The sequence below is a fragment of the Mobula birostris genome, chromosome 4 (assembly GCF_030028105.1).
Source record: "Mobula birostris isolate sMobBir1 chromosome 4, sMobBir1.hap1, whole genome shotgun sequence".
NCBI classification, from domain to species: domain Eukaryota; kingdom Metazoa; phylum Chordata; class Chondrichthyes; order Myliobatiformes; family Myliobatidae; genus Mobula; species Mobula birostris.
This window is the reverse complement of record NC_092373.1, coordinates 85,130,965-85,148,829: the sequence shown is the minus strand read 5'-3', so window position 1 is coordinate 85,148,829 and position 17,865 is coordinate 85,130,965. Positions and strand designations below refer to the sequence as shown.

General features: G+C 41.8%; 1 protein-coding gene across 6 annotated transcripts in view; it reads left to right on the top strand.

The window, feature by feature from the left end:
- ilkap (integrin-linked kinase-associated serine/threonine phosphatase) overlaps nt 1–11,636 on the top strand; it is a 52,035-nt gene extending 40,399 nt beyond the window's left edge. For 5 of the 6 annotated variants that reach the window (XM_072255708.1, XM_072255707.1, XM_072255705.1 and 2 more), the window contains 2 exons: nt 8,189–8,270; nt 9,777–11,636. In XM_072255708.1, coding sequence (XP_072111809.1) covers nt 8,189–8,270; nt 9,777–9,917 — 223 coding nt within the window. In that variant the 3' untranslated portion in view covers nt 9,918–11,636. The remainder of the gene's footprint in view (nt 1–8,188; nt 8,271–9,776) is intronic. The other variant, XM_072255710.1, reaches the window with a different exon arrangement.
- The last annotated feature ends 6,229 nt before the right edge of the window (nt 11,637–17,865 follow it).

Genomic DNA, 17,865 nt, shown 5'->3' with positions numbered 1-17,865 from the left:
TTAATATATATGATAAACAACATTGGACTCAGTACAGATCCCTGAGGCACACCACTAGACACCGTCCTCCAATCTGACACACAGTTATCCACCACTACTCTCTGGCGCCTGCCATCCAGCCACTGCTGAATCCATTTTACTACTTCGATATTGATGCCTAAGAATTGAATGATGTTAAATTCTCAGTGGTGCTCCGATGTGGTGGCATTCTCGTGTTACCCTGACCTTAAGCACCTCATGGTCAAATGCTGTTCATTTGTTCATTCCTGGGGAATCCTCCTTCATAATCCTTACTCAAACAACAGGAATTCTGCAGATGCTGGAAATTCAAGCAACACACATCAAAGTTGCTGGTGAACACAGCAGGCCAGGCAGCATCTCTAGGAAGAGGTACAGTCGACGTTTCAGGCCAAGACCCGACGAAGGGACTCGGCCTGAAACGTCGACTGTACCTCTTCCTAGAGATGCTGCCTGGCTTGCTACGTTCACCAGCAACTTTGATGTGTGTTGCTCATAATTCTGACTGTAGTTTTCATACCATCAGTGGCCAACTGTTATCAGGCACTTGAGATACTGCATAATGCCGTCATCAAACAAGAAACAGGCCATCCCGATGTAGTTCAAATCATAGTTGGGGACTTTAACCAGGCTTGTTTGAAGAAAACCATGCCGTATTACATCAGCGTACAACTTATAGCACCACAGGTCCCAACACACTAGATGACTGTTATGCTAAGGTAAGGAATGCCTACCATTCCATGCCCAGATCGCATTTCAGTAAATGTGATCATTTGGCTGTCCTACCTGCATACAGGTAGACATTGGTTGAACCCCCAAGTTGGTGTGGTCTTTCATTGATTCTATTATGGATTTATTGAGTGCACCTACAAGAAAATGAATCTCAAGGTTGCATATGGTGACATACATGAACTTTAATAATTACCTTGAACACCTACTTTCCTCTCCATCCCTCCACTTTCTGACCCATTGTTCTGGTTCCCATCGCCTTGCCAAACTAGATTAAACCCTCTTTAATAGCGCTAAGAAACCTCCCAGCCAGGATGTTAGTTCCCCTCCAGATCAGATGCAACCCATCCCTCTTGTACAGGTCACCTGTGTCCCAGAAAAGTTTCCAAAGATCCAAGAATCTGAAACCATGCCCTTTGCACTAGTTCCTCAGCCACTTATTCATCTGTACTATTATCCTGTTCCTGCCCTTGACTGGCACGTGGCACCGGCAGTAATCCAGGCAGTACTGTCTTGGAGATCCTGCTATTCACCCTCTCTCATAATTACTCACTGTGATGGGCCTCTTTCTCCTTTCTACCTATGTCATTGTTGCCAATGTACACCACAACTTCTAGCTGCTCACCCTTGCCCCCTTCACCCCTTAGACACCCTGGAAAGCAACACACCATCCTAGCTTCTCTTTCATGAGCACAGAATCTCTTGTCCATCTCCTTATAAAGCCTCCTATCGCTAATGCTCTGCCTGACTTTACCCTTCCCTGCTGAGCCTCAGTGCACTGGGTTGCCTGCTGTCATCCCCCCTCCCTCCTCCACCGGCCCTTCAGAGCAGTATCCAAAGGGATATACTTGTTGCTGAGAGGAATGGCAACAGTGGAACCCTGCACTGAATGCTTTACTCCCTGTACTTTTATTGGTGCTCACCCATCTATCTTAAGCCTGCTGTTTGGGTGTGATTACTTCTTTCATTTCTTAATATAGTGAATTCCGCTTAATTGGGGCAGCCGCTTATTTAGGACAACTCTTAAAGAACAGAAACTAATCGAGAAAATAGCCAGGAGTCCTTTTGTTTATTTGAGACACTATGCTGCTTGATTGGGACAGGAGACTGTTGTGTAATAGTTTCTAACTAGCATCTGTTGTGTGCACGTGCATGGCTGTTAGACACTATACTGTGCTTTTAGCGAACAGTTTTTAAATAGTGTCAGTTGTGTGCATTTCTTTTCAAAAAGCAGTGATTTTTGTCACTGATGGTTGGTGAGAAGTTATCACTCAGTCAATTTAGAACTGTTTTGCTCACCGTGGTTTCAAGCATTCAGGCTTGGCTATGCCAAAAATATCCGGGAATGAAAATGAAAGGCTTTCACTACTTCAAGTTAGAAACTACAAAGAATTTGAAGGTATCAACAATCATCTTAAATGTTACAAGGAGAATAAAAATTTGGAGGATGCAATCATCGACACAGTATGAATGCAGTCCGTTATCTGCAGTAGGTGTCTGAACAGATTTTGTCAGTCCTGATGAAGGGTCTCGGCCTGAAACGTCGACCATACTCTTTTCCATAAATGCTGAGTTCCTCCAGCGTTTTGTATGTGTTGCTTGGATTTCCAGCGTCTGCAGATTTTCTCTGGTTTGTAGTACTGTAGTAGTATTGGTAGTGTTGTGTATTTCATTTAAATACATAATCTGTTACTCAGTTAAATGATAGTTTGTCTTTTTATGCCGTTTAACTATTTCCATTAATCTTTGGCTATTTGGGGCTGCTATTTAATTGGGTCAAAATGTACCCATCATGATGTGTCCCAATTAACTGGAATTCATTGTACATATTTTTTCTGGTCTGGGAGATTAATGTTGGAGATTAATCAAGGCTATACATTTGGTGGTTTGAATTGGTGTTATAAATATTGAAATGTATCCAGGGATGTGCAATTGTGTCCATCATGGTGAATTTAAGGTTTGTAAAGGGCAGACTTCAGCTACAAAGTGACATTGCTGATTATAAAACAGAATATTTTCTTATCGCAGTCTATCAGACTGATAGAATGTCTAATGTGGGCCCTGCCTTTCATCCTTAGACATAGCAGTGATTCAGTGATCTGAGATAAATTGCTTAATCTGATTTAGATCTGCCAAGCAGAATAATGTGGCAATGCAATCAACTTTAGCACATTTTAAATGTAACAAATTAATTCTCTATAAAGGATTTTATGTAAGCACCTATTAAGACTAAAACTGGGTATATATTGAAATGCATAATTACAGAATTTAATATTTCATGTGTAAGGTGATTTCTAAAAAGCGAAGCGTGGACAAGTGAAGTTAATAAAGTTAATGAAATTGATAAAATGACATTGTTGACAATAGAAAGGGACCATTATCAAATGAGTTTCACGCAAAATAGTTACTGCAAACTGATGGCTTGAGTCTCTCTACTTTTGTGATGTTCTGTTTTTGTTGGATTGGACTACCCTTCTGGCACAACTTGAGACCTAGATTTACTATGTCCTCTCATACTTGCTGCAGAGTTTGGTTTGGGAATCTCTTACTTGCTCAGAGCAATTTGTTGCTAAATTCACTGGTGCTGGTTAAAAATGTATTATCAGATCGTTCAGAGGGAAAAGAATACCCGGGGTGAATTGCAAGTACTGCTATTTTTTGAGTTACATGGAGCAAATCAAATGATCTGTGCACAGGCATCTTTGCTAGGAGGAGGCTAATGGTGAAGTTTACTTCTCGACCAGTGTTGGCTGGAAGTATTTTTCCTCTTCTGTGCTCTGTAATGGGTCTCTTGAGTAATGGTGATTATTCAGTGTCCTGGCAATATCTTGGCTCTAGTTCTTGTGTACCAGAACCAGTGGCAACTTTTCACCTTCTACCGAGCTCCTCCAGTACAGATATGACATTGGCATGCATGCAGAAATGTAAAATATTCCTCAGACACATCCACCACGGCATTTAGTTTAACCTGGCCAATTACTGCCTTCTAACCTCCATCTATCATCAATAAACTGATGGAGTTATCATCTGTGGTATCTATGCACAACATATGGTGTTGGATATTTTGTTTGAATTTTTCAGAGATAACTCACCACTGGATGTCAGTACATCTTTGATTCAAACATTGACAAGAGCTGAATGCCAGAGGTATGAGACAGGTTCAGTCCTTGACATCACTACACAGGATGACACGAAGAGATCTTAGAAAAGCTAGATTTCAATTTGTCATAAGCTAGTATCGTGCTTGGCACAGTGAACGCATTCACGATCATTGCAGGCTGTTTTTTTTACCTCAGATATTCCTCATGAAGTGCCCTTGGCCAGTCTTTTCTTAGGTATTTCGGTGAATGTTTTTGTTTAGCAGGAGTTGGGTTAAGAATATGGTCACTTACTCATCAATCCATGTTTGTCTGTTCTGTCTGCCATCCCTCTGATAACGAAGCAGTCCATTCCAGCCTACATGACCTTTTCAAAGAGAGAATGAATAGTTATTTCTAAGCTTCGTTCACAGAACCAGTGTAATATGTTAGATGTGGAATCTGCATTCTACATGGAAGTCAAAAAGCAAGGATATCTTGTAGAGGAGAGCTTTGCCAGCATTTTTTTAAAAATTCTACATTATCTTAAAACTTTATCAGATTCAAGCTTCCGGTCAAGATGGTGCCTGTGTACAACACTCCTTCAGTTGACATCTTCTGGATAGATCATGTAACCATAAGTTTCAATTCTATGTCCTTTGCTTTTATTTGTCATCTTGAATGTGATTCTGGAACTCTTGGAGCCAGTGATTTGCTGTTTGGAGATCGTTCGGTGATCCAGCACTCTGCAGTCTCTGATAAGATTCGGGAGGCAGAGGCAGCTTGAGCAAACCTCATGGCGGGCAGGCTGCGGGATAGTGAGTGAGCCAATGTTCATCTCTATTTTGCTAATTAAAGCTTCCATTATTCACCGATTAAAGTGATAAGGGAGATTGAAACATCGAGGCAAATATGGAAGTTTGGAGATTGCTTGGGTGCTTCAGCGCTCTGCAATCTCTCAAGAGGATTCCGGGAGATGGTGCAGTGTGTGCAAACCTAGTAGCGGGCAGGCTGCTGGATGGGGTGCAAGTGGATGTTTGATTCCATTTCACTGATTAAAGCTTCCATTGTTTGCTGATTAAAGCGAGGAAGGAGATTGAAGCATCGAGATGGGTGGGAAGGCTGAAGAAAGCACCAGTTGCCTGTCCTTTGGTCGCTCTGAGCACGCTGGAAGAACTCAGCAGGTCGGGCAGCATCCGTGGAAATGATCAGTCAACGTTTCGGGCCAGAACCCTTCGTCAGGACTGTAGAGGGAAGGGGCAGAGGCCCTATAAAGAAGGTGGGGGGAGGGTGGGAAGGAGAAGGCTGGTAGGTTCCAGGTGAAAAACCAGTAAGGGGAAAGATAAAGGGGTGGGGGAGGGGAAGCAGAGAGGTGATAGGCAGGAAAGTTGAAGAAGGAATAGGGAAAAAAATGGGTAGTAGAAGGAGGCGGAACCATGAGGGAGGTGATAGGCAGCTGGGGGAGGGGGCAGAGTGACATAGGGATAGGGGGAGGGAATTACCAGAAGCTGGAGAATTCTATGTTCATACCAAGGGGCTGGAGACTACCTAGACGGTATATGAGGTGTTCCGCTCCGTCCACCACAACAGACAGGATCTCCCAGTTGCCACCCACTTCAACTCTGCTTCCCACTCCCATTCAGATATGTCCATACATGGCCTCCTCTACTGCCATGATGAGGCTAAACTCAGGCTGGAGGAGCAACACCTCATATACTGTCCAGGTAGTCTCCAGCTCCTTGGTATGAACATAGAATTCTCCAACTTCCAGTAATTCCCTCCCCCTCCCTTCCCCTATCCCAACGTCACTCTGTCCCCTCCCCCAGCTGCCTATCACCTCCCTCATGGTTCCGCCTCCCTCTATGACCCATTATGTTTTCCTCTATTCTCTTTCTTCACCTTTCCTACCTATCACCTCCCTGCTTCCCTTCCCCCATCCCTTTATCTTTCCCCTTACTGGTTTTTCACCTGGAACCTACCAGCCTTCTCCTTCCCACCCTCCCCCCACCTTCTTTATAGGGCCTCTGCCCCCTTCCCCCTACAGTCCTGACGAAGGGTTCCGGCCCAAAACGTCGACTCATCGTTTCCACGGATGCTGCCCGACCTGCTGAGTTCCTCCAGCGTGTTGTGGTGGTGCTTTGACCCCAGCATCTGCAGAGTATTTTGTGTCTTTGATGGCCGTGTGCTGGAGAAGGGAAAGCCTGCCAATATGCCTGGAGAGTCTGTGTTTTGGATGTTGACTTGGACCTGTAGACCTTTTTCCCTGCTCTTATAGGTTCTTATATTCTGTGTTTTTCACCCGATCTGTCCTTTTTTTGTGTGGGAGGGGGATTTGTGGGTGAATAAGCCTGTTCTGTTTTTGTTCGTTTTTTTTGTGTGGAAGGTGGGATTTTGGGAGGTTTGATTATGCTGCCTTTCTTTTCTTGGTTTCATGGCTACCTGGAGAAGAAGAATTTCAGAGTTGTTTACTTTGTTAATAAATTAACCTTTGAACATTAGATTGGTATGTTAGAATTATGTGGGGAAGGTCCAATACCTGATCCAGCATGAATTAGCTGGCCAGTACTGCAGGAAAAAGAATACAGTTGATTTCATTTGGGGCCATGAAGAGATAAGCAAGGAAGCAAGGTTATTTGTCTGAGTTCATGCAGTTATTTTTACTGTAGAATGTAATGGTCTTTATTTCTCTTATGGCCAGAAGGATGCTCCTGCTTAAGTAGAAAGATGTGGCCGCTCCTATTCATGCTCAATGGTTACGTGATGTGATATCATGTTTAAATTTAGAGAAGATTCGATGTTCAATCTCTGAATCTAGCCAAGACTTTCAAACATTGTGGGGACCTTTTTTGAATTATTTTCAAAACCTTTGATTTGCTGTTAAAGCACAGATAATGACTAATAATCTGTTTTTCCTTTTTTTTCTTTACTAATCACCTTTGGTCTTGGTGATGGGTTAGATTTTTTTGTATAATAAAATTACTATATTGCAATGTTACGAATTAATCTGTATGAATATATGGTGAGGAGTCTTTATATGCGATTTAGTATGATATATTGACATTTTTTTCTTGTACTCTGTAATCTTATATGTAAAATTACTAATAAAAATATTGGAAAGAGAATGTAATGGTCTTGAAAAGAAAATCTCCAGAAGATGCACATAACTCTGGCGCAGCCAGCTTTAACATATTTTCCCTTGTAACTATGTGAAACATTTTTAAGATAATACACTAAGTGCCCTATTATGCCACTTTGAAGCATGAGCTTCATGTTTGTATTCTGGGTCTGAATTCCCATTCTAGAAAGGACTAGCATGTTCCTTTTCCTGAAGGGTCAAGGTGAACCAGATGGATTTTGATAGCAGTTATTGTTCCTCTGGTGGTACCTGGAAATGGTCTCGTTTTGGTGAATTCTTTCACAGCTTACAATGAATTCATGGTGCCAAGATCACTCCAATTCTATATCCTATGCATGGCGTGTGACCTTTAGATAAAGCTTAGTCATATGCCTTTTAAGTGCAGAATATTCTGTGCATACTCATTGTCTGGGTTCACACTTGAAGAGTATTCCTAAGTACTGGCATATTGATAAGAATCACAACCTTCAAGAAGAGCAAAAGCAAAAGGTATTCCAGAAGTTTATTCTTAAGTATTCTTCCTTTTCTGATTTTTCCTTTGTAAACTATGACTGATACTCAGTTGCATGTGAAGCAGAGACCCGCATTTCCTCACCCTGTTATGTTCATCAAATTGTTGTGCACTTCCTTCTGACAGTATTTGATAGGTAGTGACAGCCTTGACAAATGGCTAATTCTGTTGCTCATTCAATTGACTTTAGCATTAAAGAGTAAATATGGGACTTGCTCACCTGCTGGCAAGGCACTGTAATATAACATCTCACTGAGCTGCGATAGTAGCTGTTGATGTTTCAGATTGATGAGATTTCTTATTGAGGAAATATTACTTCAAATGACACAGGAGAAGGGTTGGGAAATAGCTATGCTGTGGAGTGTTAAGGGTGTGGTTCCTCATCAGAAATGGATGTTGATTTGCCCATGTGTCTCTCTTTCTAGTCATTGGCTTCCTGAATGTAACTGCATTGTTTTGGTGTTGATGTTAAGTGTATGTAACTTAATTGTGCAAAATATATTTATCAGCAGTAGTGGCCTTTCTGGAATACTTTCAGTAATGATATCACAATCTCTATCATTGGAGGCACGAAGCAGTGAAAGGACAAAATGTTTTATGAAAATATGTATGTCCAAATTCCTTATGATGTCAGGGCCAGGTTGTGACTTGCACAGAATTTCTGGCTCTATTCTTTGCTACACTGATAATTTGCGTGATGTCCTATCTTCCTTCCAGGTTTATTCTCCTGGCTTGCGATGGATTATTCAAAGCCTTCTCCCCAGAAGAAGCCATCCTCTTTGTTGCAGCAATACTTGAGGTAGTTTTCTGGCTGCAAATCAGTTTGTTCCTTGTGAATTCTTTCGGGTGAAGTTTGGAAATGTTTCTCGTGCAGAACATTTGTTTTTTATTATATGTAGGATGCATTGCTTAACCTATCACATTCTCTGCTCTTAGATAACAGTGTTACCCCCGATCTAGCAGTTTTGGGCACCACTACATCATTGTGACTTAGCATCATGTCTCTCTCAACTACCCCCATCAATCCTCCTTCTACTGTGCAAGAAAGCAAGAAACAGTGAGAAAATGCTCAATCATTTAAGATGATCGTGGCTGAATAACCTACCTCAGTGCTGCTTTCTTGCACTTCTCCAAATCCCTCAAAATCCTGCATAAAAACATCATAAAGGAAAAGTTTGCAGTAGCTTTATACCTGGCTTCCACTTTGTAACACTTTGTCCATTGATACTTGACTGGGTATTGCTGACATTGGAGGTCAAGATTAGGAGGGAAAATGAGTAATATTAAAATGTACAAATAAGAGTGTTAAATGTGCTGATTGTTACTGAAAAAATACACATTGATCTGCAAGGGCCAAAATAGGTCTTTATTAGTGAGTGAGTATTCAGTATTCCATCGACATCAGTGGAAAGGAAATACCCTCAACATGCAGTTTGCTTCCTCCTACTTACTCACTTCAGCAGAAAGTAATTTTCACTGCTGTAATATTTGCAAATGACAGCAGTCATGACAGGTGAGCAAATCATTACCTGGGGTCTTTAGTATTAAGAGCTAACCACCTGTATGTTACAAAACATTTTAGATGTACCAAAATTTGAGACAGAAATAGGCTAGTAATCCACAAGCTTATCTTAACGCTTGATGCCTGGTGTTCTTTGGAGTCCTCAGTCAAGGATTGTAAAGTGATATTGTGTTGAATATTTTGATTTTTGTGCTGTTTGTTCCTGTTCTCGTGGTGTTGAGGTCCATGTGTTTTGTTCAGATCCTGGATAAAGTGATTCAGTTTGGTACAAATATTGGCACCTCAATTTAGATCTGGATCAACCATCTGACAGTTCATGCAAATACCAGGGGATGGTGCACTCGAGCTGGTGGGTTACTCTTCATAGAAAAATATCAAATGAAACATACCCTATTTTAAAATAATAAACTTTCTATTCATCCCTTGCTTTTATTTCTGTCTGTTCACTCAGTTTGTAACATTATTTATGTTACCCTTCTAAATTTCAGGAAGCCATGTCTTTTAATAAGTTCAGCTTGAGCTGTTGTGCTTTAAATGTTTGGGATTTTTTAAAAGTCCCATTTATCACTGCTTTGTTTTATTTCTGCCTTGTGATTTACCTATTCAGCGGCGACATCTTGAAGAAGATGTGAGGAAATCCCTAAGATTACAAGATTCTAGCGTTTAGCTCCAAGCTCAATAGTCTCCTCCAAAACTCTTGTTTTAGTTGATGTTTTGTCTGAGATGGCTCAGCTGTGTTTTAAACTCTATCCTCATTGACACGGTCTTTATGTTGATCCACAGGATGAGACCCTGACAGCAAGGACTGGGAAAACTTCACAGGACGTGCGATTTGAAACCGCCTGTAACAGATTAGCGAATGAGGCCGTGCGCCGGGGATCTGCTGACAATGTGACCATAATTTTGGTAGCTATTAGTCACTAGCTGCTGAGGAACTGTCTTCACTTTGAGCAACCTGCAAGTTATTGGGGGTGACCAGGAGGGATTGTAGATCCCAGAAAGAAAGACTAAACAAACTCAGGCCACTTATGGAACTTGATAATAAAATGCATATCTTTATTTACCCACTTAATCTCATCTCGCCATTGACCAACACTCCTACATTTAAACCTCCATGCACCTGACTAGTGGCATATCTTTTGACAAAAAGCTGTGCTTAGTGACATGGGCTGACTCTTAAGAGCTTGTTCCCAATGAAATAAATGCACAGAAATATCAAGCTGTTCCTGGAGCTCCTATAGCTATAGTGACGCCTGTAAAAATTGGTCTCCCTGAATTTATCTGGCCAGAGATTGATTCAAGAAATTAATAAACACAGCTACACCAGGAAAGAAACTTTAATATGGTCCTCCCAGACCAGATTGCAATATTTGAGAGTTAAATTTTATTATTTTTCATGCTGTTGTTACTGTTGCCTTTTTTGTTCGTGTTGTGCTGGTATTGAGGATTGTATGTATTCATTAGATTCTGGATAAAGTCAGTTCCTTTGCAAATATCTCTAAGTTATAGTGATTTTGCTCATCTGCTTGCTGCTTCTCAGAGAGGCAGATGTGAGGAAGTTTGTCAGACCTGGTTTTCATTGAATTAAAATGAACACTGAATTAATTGCAGACAGGCAAATATCACTCTCAGAAGGGTTACATAATCCACCATTTTGCCAGAATCAAGTAGCCCAATAAGCTGCAGCTTCCTTCTCCTCGAAGGGTCAACTGTTCATCCTGATTGTACAGAAGAGCCATGTGATTATGACTAGCTGCAAAGTCTCAACAACAAGTGATGATCTAACTTAAGTGTATAAGGTTTGTGGACGATTAGTTACTGAGGCTCTGCACTGGTCTCTTAACTCTTGACTTAGTATGACTATAAGAAGCTAATCGTGTAACACCAGCAAGGACATGTCTGCTCCAACCATGGTTTTGAATCCTGAAGCACATACATTTTATAGTCTGTTTTTATATCCACTCCCATTGTAACACTTGTTTCAGTGACAACATTAAGGATGCTGGTTGACAATTTTCATGGGAAAATCATCAGATATGACTCCTTGTGTGGAATTTTCTTCAATATAAATGTGGAATTATTTAGAAGATGTTTTCCATCAGTCTAGAATTTGTTTTGATGGCTCTAACATACCTTCAAAGCAAAAGCCCATTAAAGACTGAGATTCAACTGATGACATTGGGTAGTTATTCTCAATGCTGGGGAGCTATACATCATAGCTACCTTTCAAGTATTTGAACACAGTTTTAAAAAGGTCATGAGCCTTGGCCTCAATCTTAGCAATTAATGTAGTCAAAAAGGCCTCAGTCTTTACAGTTTGATTAATTTGACCTAAAGTCATCCAAATTTTTTATAACTGATCATATCATTCACTCCTTGATTTTTAAGTGTCCGTGGACATGAATACATACAATGCCGGGTCAAGGGAAGCAATAATTTCGGACTGTTTTTGAAATTTGTGGGTAAGAACATAGGATTAAACCTGTTATCTATATGTTATCATCTACACAATAATGATACCAGCAGCATCTGCATGTCACAGGCCCATGTATTGGGATCTTGCAAAAGCAGCAGACAGCTCTCCCTGCTGCCCATCTTTGCTGATTGTCACTTTGGGAAAATAAAGTACAAAACTTTTCCTGTTTGGATTCACATGGTTGCCTTCAGTGTCATAATTTCAGAATAGCTGCATATCCATAAGTTAGATGCTTATCTAGAAGTTGCTCCAAGCCATTGGTTTGCTTTTTATTTTGAGGAATGATCATATTTCAGAATTGAGTAGGAATCTGAAGAGTGTGCCACGGGGACTGCATTTTTTTTTAGAATGGGGGAAATAGCGAAGGCATCTCCTTATTACAGCAAGCTGGCTCTCTTTGAGGTCCTTGCTGATGTCCAAGAATCTCAATGCAAAATTTGAAGGAGTGGGTTCTAGAATTAAAGTCCAAACCTTTATGGTATTTTACTGCACACTTTTTGATTTGCAAGTAGATCTTTCATACGGTATTTTTAATGTGTTGTAGTAATATGAATTGTTCAGAATGATCGTTTCTAAAGGAATTTAAGAATACAAAAATCACGTTGTATTTAGACCATAAGACATTGGAACAGAATTAGGCCATTCAGCCCATTGAATCTGCTCCACCATTTGATCATGCCTGATCCATTTCCCTTTCAGTCTGATTTTCCCGTCTTCTCTCCCGTAGCCTTTCATGCATGCCCTGACAGCAAGAATCTATCAAGGTCCACCTGAAATGTACTTAATGACCTGACCTCCACAGCTCCCTGTGGCTATGAATTCCCCAGATTCATCACACTCGTCGCTGGTATAAATGGATATCCCTCTGTTCTGAGGTTATGCCCTCTGGTCATAGGCTCCCCTACTACAGGAAACATCCTCTCCACATACACTCTGTCTAGGCCTTTCAACAGTCGGTAGGTTTCAATCAGATCCCTCTTCATTCTTCTAAATTCCAGCAAGTACAGGCACAGAGCCATCAAACACCTCTCGTATGACGAAGCCTTTCAATTCCAAAATCAGTTTTGTGAACTTCCTTTGAACCCTTTCCAATATCAGCATATCCTTTCTTAGGTAAGGGACCAAAAACTCTTCACAATACTCTAAGTGAGGCCCCATGAGTGTCTTATGAAGCCTCTGCCTTACATTCTTGTTTTTTTTTTAATATTCTAGTTCTCTCCAAATGAATGCTAGCATTGCATTTGTCTTCCTCACCACCAACTCAACCTGCAAGTTAACCATTAGACCAGGGGTTCTATGGACCCCTTGCTTAACGGTATTGGTCCACGGCTTAAAAAAGGTTGGGAACCCTGCATGAGGACTCCAAAGACCCTTTGCACTTAAGATTTTTGAATTTTCTCCCCATTTAGAAAATTGTCTACATTCTTATTCCTTTTAACAAGGTCATGACCATACACGTCCTGACACTATTCCAGCTGCCACTTTTTTGCTTATTCTCCTAATCTGTCCAAGTCCTCCTTCGTCACTCTGCTTCCTGAACACTACCTATCTGTAACGTCAGCAAACTTGGCCACAAAATTATCAATTTTGTCATCCAAATCATTGACATTCAACGTAAAAGAAGCAGACCCAATAACAACCCCTGCAGCACACTACTCGTCACTGGCAGCCAATCAGAAAAGGCTTCCTTTATTTCCACTCTTTGCCTCTGGCCAATCAGCCAATGATATCTTCTGTAATACCATGGGCTCTTCTCTTGTTACGCAGCCTCATACTTGGTACCTTGACAAAGGCCTTTTGAAAATCCAAGTACACAATGACGAGCTTTCTCTATTCTGCTTGTTATTTTTCAAGGAGTTCCGACGGTTTTGTCAAGCAAGATTTTCCCTTAAGGAAACCATGCTGACTTTGGCCATTTTATCATGTGCCTCCAAGTACCCCGAAACCTCATCCTTAACTATTGACTAACATTTTCCCAACCACTGAATTCGGGCTAACTGGCTTATAATTTCCTTTCTTCTGCTAACCTCCCTTCTTAAAGAGTGGAGTGACATTTGCAATTTTCCAGTCCTCCAGAACCATGACAGAATCTAGTGATTCTTGAAAGAACATTACCTCTACAGTCTCTTCAGCTACCTCTTTCAGAACCCTGAGGTGTAGTCCATCTGGTCCAGGTGACTTAACTACCTTCAGACCTTTGAGCTTCCCAAGCATGTTCTTCCTAGTAACTGCTCTCACTTCTGCCCTGCCAACACTCTTGAACTTCCAGCATACTTTGTCTTCCATGGTAAAGACTAGTTCAATATACTTATTCATTTTTGCAAACAGGAGGAAATCTGCAGATTCTGGAAATTCAAGCAACAGACACAAAATGCTGGTGGAATGCAGCAGGCCAGACAGCATCCATAGGGAGAAGCACAGTCGACATTTCGGGCCAGTCCTGATGAAGGGTCTCAGCCCGAAACATCGACTGTGCTTCTTCCTATGGATGTTGTCTGGCCTGCTGCATTCCACCAGCATTTTGTGTGTGTTACTTATTCAGTTTGTCTGCCAGTTCCTTGTCCCCCATTATTACCTCTCTAGCGTCATTGGTATCTTCTTTGATATTATTGGCTAGCTTATCTTCATATTTTATCTTATCACTCCTTATGGCTTTTTTAGTTGCCTTCCATTCATTTTAAAAAACTTCTCAATCCTCTAAATTCCCACTGACTTTTTCTCTACTATATGCCCTCTCTTTTGCTTTTATGTTAGCTTTGACTTCCCTTGTCAGCCATGGTTGTGTCATCCTGCTTTCAGAATACTTCTTTGACTGTACTCTTTTTCCATAAATGCCCCCTGGCCTGCAGAGTTTCTCCAGCCTTTTGTGTGTGTGTTTTAGAATACTACTTCTTTCGGGTGTATCCATCCTGCGCCTTCCAAATTGTCGCAGAAACTCCAGCCATTGCTGTTCTGCCTTCATCCCTGCTCGCGTCCCCTTCCAATCAACTTCAGTTAGTTCCTCCCTCATGCCTTTGTAATTTCCTTTACTGCACTGTAATACTGATACATCTGACTTTAGCTTTTCCCTGTGAAATAGCAGGGTGAATTCTACTATATTATGATCACTGCCTCATTTACCTTCAATTCCCCAATTAAATATGGTTCATTACACAGCACCCAATCCAGAATAGCTGATCCACTAGTGGGCTCAACCAAAAGCTGCTCTGAAAAGCCATCTTGAAGGCATTCTATAAATTCTCTCTTGGGATCCAAAATTAGCACCAACCTGATTTTCCCAATCTACCTGCATATTGAAATCCAGCATGACTATTATACCATTGCCCTTTTTACTTGCATGTTCTATCTCCCATTGTAATTCATTGCTTACATTTGAATTTCTAATAAGTATGTACATTATTCTTTTGAGTGGCCTCTACACGTAAAGTGCTAGGATATACTAGAGAAGAGAATAAACATTAAATATGACATTCTCTAATAATAGATTGAAATGCAATTAAGCCTCACACAAAAGCCTACAGCTCACCTTGAAACATGTAAAATGACAACATCATCCTAAAGCTCTATCTTTCCAAAGACATATATCACTGCTTAAAAATACATGGAGGTAGATTCAAAAGTGTGGAATGCTTATAGTTATATTCAGAGATGAGGCACTGATTGCTTCCAAGTACGTGAGCATCAACGATCTTGTGAAATGGGTGGCTTTGTTGAAGGCTTTGAGGCTTAAGACCATGCAAGGCTTTTAGATGTGAAGCTCCACACCTAAAATCCTTAGCGATTGGCCCTGCTCTTTAACTTGCACATGATTAACAATATAGATCATACTCAATGTCCTGTCTTTTTGGTAAAAGTGAGAAATACAAGGTGAATTCTTTGCCACCACTTGCATTTCTCTAAATCTGGATTTATTTTCGCTGGAGGAGCATGACTAGTGATACTCAGATTGTGATATAGAGTATATAAGTTAGCGTAGAAACAGCAGGGGCTCTGACAGAAACATTTCAAATGTCATTAGAAACAGGGATAGTGCCAGAGGATTGGCGTACTGCTCATGTGATTCCATTGTTTAAAAAGGGTTCTAAGAGTAAACCTAGCAATTATTGGCCTGTGAGTTTGACGTCAGTGGTGGGTAAATTAATGGAAAGTACTCTTAGAGACGATATATATAATTATCTGGATAGACAGGGTCTGATTAGGAACAGTCAACATGGATTTGTGCATGGAAGGTCATGTTTGACAAATCTTATTGAATTTTTTGAAGAGGTTACTAGGAAAATTGATGAGGGTAAAGCAGTGGATGTTGTCTATATGGACTTCAGTAAGGCCTTTGACAAGGTTCCACACGGAAGGTTAGTTAGGAAGGTTCAATCATTAGGTATTAATATTGAAGTTGTAAAATGGATTCAACTGGCTGGATGGGAGTTGCCAGAGAGTAGTGGTGGATAACTGTTTGTCAGGTTGGAGGCCGGTGACTAGTGGTGTGCTTCAGGGATCTGTACTGGGTCCAATGTTCTTTGTCATATACATTAATGATCTGGATGATGGGGTGGTAAATTGGATTAGTAAGTATACAGATGATACTAAGATAGGTGGCGTTGTGGATGATGAAGTAGGTTTTTCAAGCTTGTAGAGAGATTTAGGCCACTTAGAAGAGTGGGCTGAAAGATGGCAGATGGAGTTTAATGCTGATAAGTGTGAGGTGCTACATTTTGGTAGGACTAATCAAAATAGGACATACATGGTGAATGGTAGGGCATTGAAGAATGCAGTAGAACAGAGGGATCTAGGAATAACGCTTTATTTTCACCATGGATGTCCAGTCCTTATATACTTTCATCCCCCATCAGGAAGGTCTCAAAGCTCTACGCTTCTTTTTGGATTCCAGACCTAATCAGTTCCCCTCTACCACCACTCTGCTCTGTCTAATGGAATTAGTCCTTACTCTTAATAATTTCTCCTTTGGCTCCTCCCACTTCCTCCAAACTAAAGGTGTAGCTATGGGCACCCATATGGGTCCTAGCTATGCCTGCCTTTTTGTTGGGTTTGTGGAACAATCTATGTTCCATGCCTATTCTGGTATCTATCCCCCACTTTTCCTTCGCTACATTGGCGCTGCTTCCTGCACGCATGCAGAACTCGTTGACTTTATTAACTTTGCCTCCAACTTTCACCCTGCCCTCAAGTTTACCTGGTCCATTTCTGACACCTCCCTCCCCTTTCTAGATCTTTCTGTCTCTGTCTCTGGAGACAGCTTATCCACTGATGTCTACTATAAGCCTACTGACTCTCACAGCTATCTGGACTATTCCTCTTCTCACCCTGTCTCTTGCAAAAATGCCATCCCCTTCTCGCAATTCCTCCGTCTCCGCCACATCTGCTCTCAGGATGAGGCTTTTCATTCTAGGACGAGGGAGATGTCTTCCTTTTTTAAAGAAAGGGGCTTCCCTTCCTCCACTATCAACTCTGCTCTTAAACGCATCTCCCCCATTTCACGTACATCTGCTCTCACTCCATCCTCCCGCCACCCCACTAGGAATAGGGTTCCCCTGGTCCTCACCTACCACCCCACCAGCCTCTGGGTCCAACATATTATTCTCCATAACTTCCGCCACCTCCAACGGGATCCCACCACTAAGCACATCTTTCCCTCCCCCCCTCTCTCTGCATTCCGCAGGGATCGCTCCCTACACAACTCCCTTGTCCATTCGTTCCCCCATCCCTCCCCACTGATCTCCCTCCTGGCACTTATCCGTGTAAGCGGAACAAGTGCTACACATGCCCTTACACTTCCTCCCTTACCACCATTCAGGGCCCCAAACAGTCCTTCCAGGTGAGGCAACACTTCACCTGTGAGTCGACTGGGGTGATATACTGAGTCCGGTGCTCCTGATGTGGCCTTTTATATATTGGCGAGACCCGACGCAGACTGGGAGACCGCTTTGCTGAACATCTACGCTCTGTCCGCCAGAGAAAGCAGGATCTCCCTCCCAGTGGCCACACATTTTAATTCCACATCCCATTCCCATTCTGACATGTCTATCCACGGCCTCCTCTACTGTAAAGATGAAGTCACACTCAGGTTGGAGGAACAACACCTTATATTCCGTCTGGGTGGCCTCCAACCTGATGGCATGAACATCGACTTCTCTAACTTCCGCTAAGGCCCCACCTCCCCCTCGTACCCCATCTGTTACTTATTTTTATGCACACATTCTTTCTCTCACTCTCTTTTTTCTCCCTCTGTCCCTCTGAATATACCTCTTGCCCATCCTCTGGGTCCCCCCCCCCCGTCTTTCTTCCCGGACCTCCTGTCCCATGATCCTCTCGTATCCCCTTTTGCCTATCACCTGTCCAGCTCTTGGCTCTATCCCTCCCCCTCCTGTTTTCACCTAT